General features: G+C 38.6%; 1 protein-coding gene across 1 annotated transcript; it reads left to right on the top strand.

Annotated features, from left to right (window-relative positions):
- The first annotated feature begins 281 nt into the window (after window positions 1-281).
- LOC145064538 (uncharacterized) lies at window positions 282-925 on the top strand. Its single transcript, XM_079011967.1, has 2 exons — window positions 282-374; window positions 518-925. Exons 1-2 carry the CDS (start codon window positions 282-284, stop codon window positions 923-925), a joined length of 501 nt encoding a protein of 166 aa, XP_078868093.1.
- Window positions 926-4,709: the final 3,784 nt, after the last annotated feature.

Here is a 4,709-nt window from a genome sequence, read left to right as displayed (position 1 = left end):
TCAAAATTTCCAGCCAAGGCATCCTCAACAACCACCTCCACAAGAGGGTTCATCAAGCATGCCACTAGAGATATTCTCAAAAGCCTTGCCACTAGCACTCAAAGCTTACAACAAGAAACCAAGGCAAGCATAAAAATATTGGAGCAACAAGTGTCACAACTTGCTCAATCCGTGAGTAAGATGGAATAACAAGGCAAGCTACCATCTCAAACCAAGAAGAACCCGAGACACAATGCATGCGCCATTACTTTAAGAGGTGGGAAAGCTATGAAAGTCCAAGGATGCCGGATGAAGAAGAAAAAGAGAAAGAGATCGAGGTGGAAGAAGCTGTCAAAGAAGAGGAAAGGAAAAGTACTTCAAAGTCAAAGAATTCAGTAGATACCGAAGTGAAAGTCACACCAGCTCCATCTCCTTCAAGGCTAACAAGCAAAAAGAGAGAGAGCGAGAAGATGATGACATCATGGCGATGTTCCGAAAGGTTGAAATCAATATCCCTCTTTTATATGCTATTACACAGATTCCTAGATATGCAAAGTTCCTAAAGGAACTTTGCACATCTAAGAAAAATATTAAAGGAAATCAAACTGTGAAAGCTGGGGAAAATGTTTCAGTCGTGTTACAAAAACCGCTACCAAAAAAATTGAAGGGCCCAGGTGTTTTCACGGTTCCTTGTAAAATGGGTAACATTTTTGTACCACGCGCCATGCTAGACCTTGGAGCAACAATTAATGTCTTACCCTATTCAAGTTATAAAAAAATGGGGATTGGACCTTTATCAAAAACCGGATTCATCATTCAACTTGCCGACCGGTCTTTGGTACACCCAAAAGGTGTATTGGAGGACGTGTTAGTGCAAGTTAATGAACTTGTATTTCCCGCTGATTTTTATGTTTTGGATATGGGTGATGAAAACACCCCACAATAGAGCTCCATCCTTTTGGGGAGACCTTTGATGAGTACCGCAAAAACAAAAATAGATGTAGCAAATGGTACTTTGTCCATGGAGTTCGATGGTGAGGTTATCAACTTTACTATCTTTGAAGCTATGCATTATCCTAGTGATATTCATTCTTTAAAATTCATAGATGTTATTGATTCATGTACTAATGATTGTTTTGAGTTGTCAAGCCAAGATGTGCTAACCACCATCTTGAGCAAACATTTTGATGAGTCAGGGATCAAGAATCTGGCTGATAAGTAAACTTTGGAGGATGAGTTGATTGAAGCAATCCACTCCTTGGAAAAAGCACAACCTATGAGAGTTGAACCACCCTGTATGAAGCTAAAAAATTTAGATTGGAAACTCCTTCCATCCATAGTACAACCACCGAGTCTTGACTTGCAGACTCTTCCTGGCCATCTCAAATATGCCTATCTTGGAGTGGAAGAGAAATTACTGGTGATAATTTCAACCAAGCTAGCAAAAGAAGAAGAAAAAGAGTTAGTTGGAATTTTGAAAAAGTACAAGGAGGCTATTGGTTGGACCATTACGAACATAAAGGGGTTGAGTCCATCATTATGCATGCATAAAATATTGATGGATGAGGACTTTAAGCCGACCTGCGAAGCCCAAAGGAGATTGAATCCACCGATGATGGAGGTGGTTAAAAAGGAAATCATGAAGCTCTTGAACGCAGGCGTAATCTATCCCATTTCTGATAGTAAGTGGGTAAGTCTCGTGCAAGTTGTCCCAAAAAAAGTCGGAGTCACCGTTGTCAAAAACTCTAAAGGGGATTTGGTACCCACCCGTGCGCAAAACGGGTGGAGGGTTTGTATCGATTATAGGAAGTTGAATGCTTCCACCCGCAAAGACCACTTCTCTTTGCCATTCATCGATCAGATGTTAGAAAGATTGGCCGGGAAATCTCACTATTGCTGCCTTGATGGTTTTTTTGGTTTTCACCAAATTCTGGTTGCCCCGGAAGACCAAAAGAAAACCACATTCACATGTCCTTTTGGCACCTTTGCGTATAGACGCATGCCCTTCGGCTTGTGCAATGCACCTGCGACTTTCCAACGATGTATGGTGAGCATATTTTCAGAATATGTCGAAAATATCACAGAGGTTTTCATGGACAATTTTACTATTTATGGAAATTCTTTCGATGAATGTTTGCGAAATCTCAACAAAATCTTACAAAGGTGCATTGACACGAACTTAGTCCTTAATTATGAAAAATGTCATTTTATGGTTGACAAGGGCTTGATACTAGGACATGTGGTTTCACAAAAAGGTTTAGAAGTTGACAAGGCCAAAATTGATGTTATTAAGAGCTTACCATACCCGAAAAATGTTCAGGAAGTGCGTTCTTTTCTTGGCCATGCAAGTTTCAATCGGCGGTTTATCAAGGATTTTTCCAAAATCACGGTGCCGATTTGTCAACTTTTACAAAAGGAAGCTGATTTTGAGTTTGGTGGTGCATGCAAAAGTGAATTTGATCATTTGAAGGATTTATTGACATCCGCACCCATCATTCAACCGCTAAATTGGGATCTTCCATTCGAGATCATGTGCGATGCTAGCAATACCACGGTTGGGGCGGTTTTGGGACAAAAGGTGGATCGAGCACATCATGTCATCTACTATGCATCAAAGACCCTGAATAGTGCACAGAGCAACTATACCACAACAAAAAAAAAGTTGCTTGCCATTGTGTTTGCACTAGAGAAGTTTCGTGTTGGGTCAAAATATGGTTTATACTTTGCTTCTCTGGGAAATTGTATTTTTCTGTAATATTTTTGGAGTTTACGGTCATGTTTACGGTTGAGTTTACAGCCGTAAACACCTTACGGCCGTAAACCCATTTACGGCCCATGTTCTCCAAGTATAAATATAGGTGTTAGGGTGAGGAGTAGGGATTGATGAACCCTAGAGAGTTTACGGCCAGAGAGAAAAAAGAACTATTGTGTGTTAGTGTGTGTGTGTGTGAATCTCTTGTATCTGGATCATCATTCTATTCATTAATACATTGAGATTCATCTTATTCCTCTTCTTCTTCTCTTCTATTTTATCTGACATCATCCGTTTGATTGGGATTCCGCACCATCAAACGGATCTGATTGATACACAGGCAGATTAGGGACTTACAATTGGTATCAGAGCCAAGTTGTATCAGTCAATTTTGTCAGATTTGGGGCATAATTTGATCTTATTTTCGAAATATTCTTGCGTTTTTGGATAGATCTCGCAAAAATAAGCGGGGTTTGTTCTTCGTGTTTTTCATAAAAAAGGGTTTTTGATCGAGTTTTGGAGCTTCAAAGTCGAAAAATCGGTGTTTTTGGTGGAGTTTGCGGCCGGCGGCTAGGGTTTTGGAGTTCACGGCCGGAAACTGTTCACGGTCGCCGGAGGATTGCGGCCGGTGTTTGCGGTCCGAGGAGTTCACGACCTCGGTTTGCGGTCCGAGGAGTTCAGGGCCGGTCCGAGCTTGCGGTCTTCGGTTTAAGGGCTCGCACCTCGGCCTCGCAGGAAGCAGTCTTCGCAGCGTCTATTAAAAATAGAAGAAAGGGGCGGACGGATTCGGAGGAGCTGGGGTTAGAACTCAGGACCTCCGGTTCATTACCTCTGCCCCTTACCAACTCAGTTAGGCCACTTGATGATTCAACTCTTCTGATTTTTATTCAAATAGACTCCTTCTCGCTTCCAACTTTCGAATTTTGACACTTTTAACCCAAAAACTCAATTTCTTTTAATTTTAAATTCCTTTTTCATCCAAAATAAAAATAAATAAATAAATAAATAAATTAAATTAAAATTAATAAATAAAATTATATTTTAATTTATGACTTTTATTTTTTATTTATTTATTTTTTAACTTTTGACCTTAAATTTTGACTTTGACTTTCAAGTTTGACCTTTGACTTTAAACTTTGACTTTTTCGTTTAACTTTTAAATTTTCAAATTTAGCTTTTTGGTTTGACTTTTAAGTTTGACTTTTTAATTTTGACTTTTAAGTTTTACTTTTTAAATTTGACTTTTAAGGTTGATTTTTGAGGTTTATAATCAAAGGGCATTTTTAAATTTAAGTTTGACTTTTAGGTTCTAGTTGTGCTTTTAATAGTTTTTGAAGTTTACCACGGAATTAAAAACATGAAAGAGAGTCGTCAAGAGATGTTAAGACAAAACTTCAAAATGTTCGATTATATCTCTGGAGAAACCCTCGAAACTCAGTTGCAGCGATTTACTACACTCACTACTGAGATGAATATAGCTGGGATCTTCTTGTCCAAATCTGAGATAAACAAAAAGCTATTGAATTCACTTCTGAAATAGTGGGATATGAACTTGGTCATCATCAAGAAGACAAAAGATCTCAATCATCTTAGTCTTGCTGATGTAATTCAAGAACTTAATGCTTTGAAGTGTAGAGAAACAATGAGTTCTGAAAACATTCCGGTCACTGAAGTTACATGTACTCCAGCTTGTGAAGCTACGATTAAATTTCTTCAGGAACAAATTGATTTATTTAAAACAGAAGTTGAGGACCTGAGATATGAAGGATATCAACCCAGGAAAGGACAGAAACCCCTGAAGGCTGAATTAGAAGCAAAAACCAAGGACTTTAGGAAACTTCAGGAAGAGTATAGCAACAAGTGTGAAAATTATGATTATATTAAGAGACAACTTGCTGCTGTAACTGAAGAACTTGACGCTTTAAAAATTAAGTGTGGAAAAACAGATGTTAGTTTCAAAATTATACTGCGTCAAGTC

This window comes from Lactuca serriola, chromosome 7 (genome assembly GCF_051521515.1).
Source record: "Lactuca serriola cultivar US96UC23 chromosome 7, Lser_US96UC23_V15, whole genome shotgun sequence".
Classification (NCBI taxonomy): domain Eukaryota; kingdom Viridiplantae; phylum Streptophyta; class Magnoliopsida; order Asterales; family Asteraceae; genus Lactuca; species Lactuca serriola.
The sequence above is the reverse complement of the archived record's forward strand: the minus strand, read 5'-3'. Positions and strand labels throughout refer to the sequence as shown.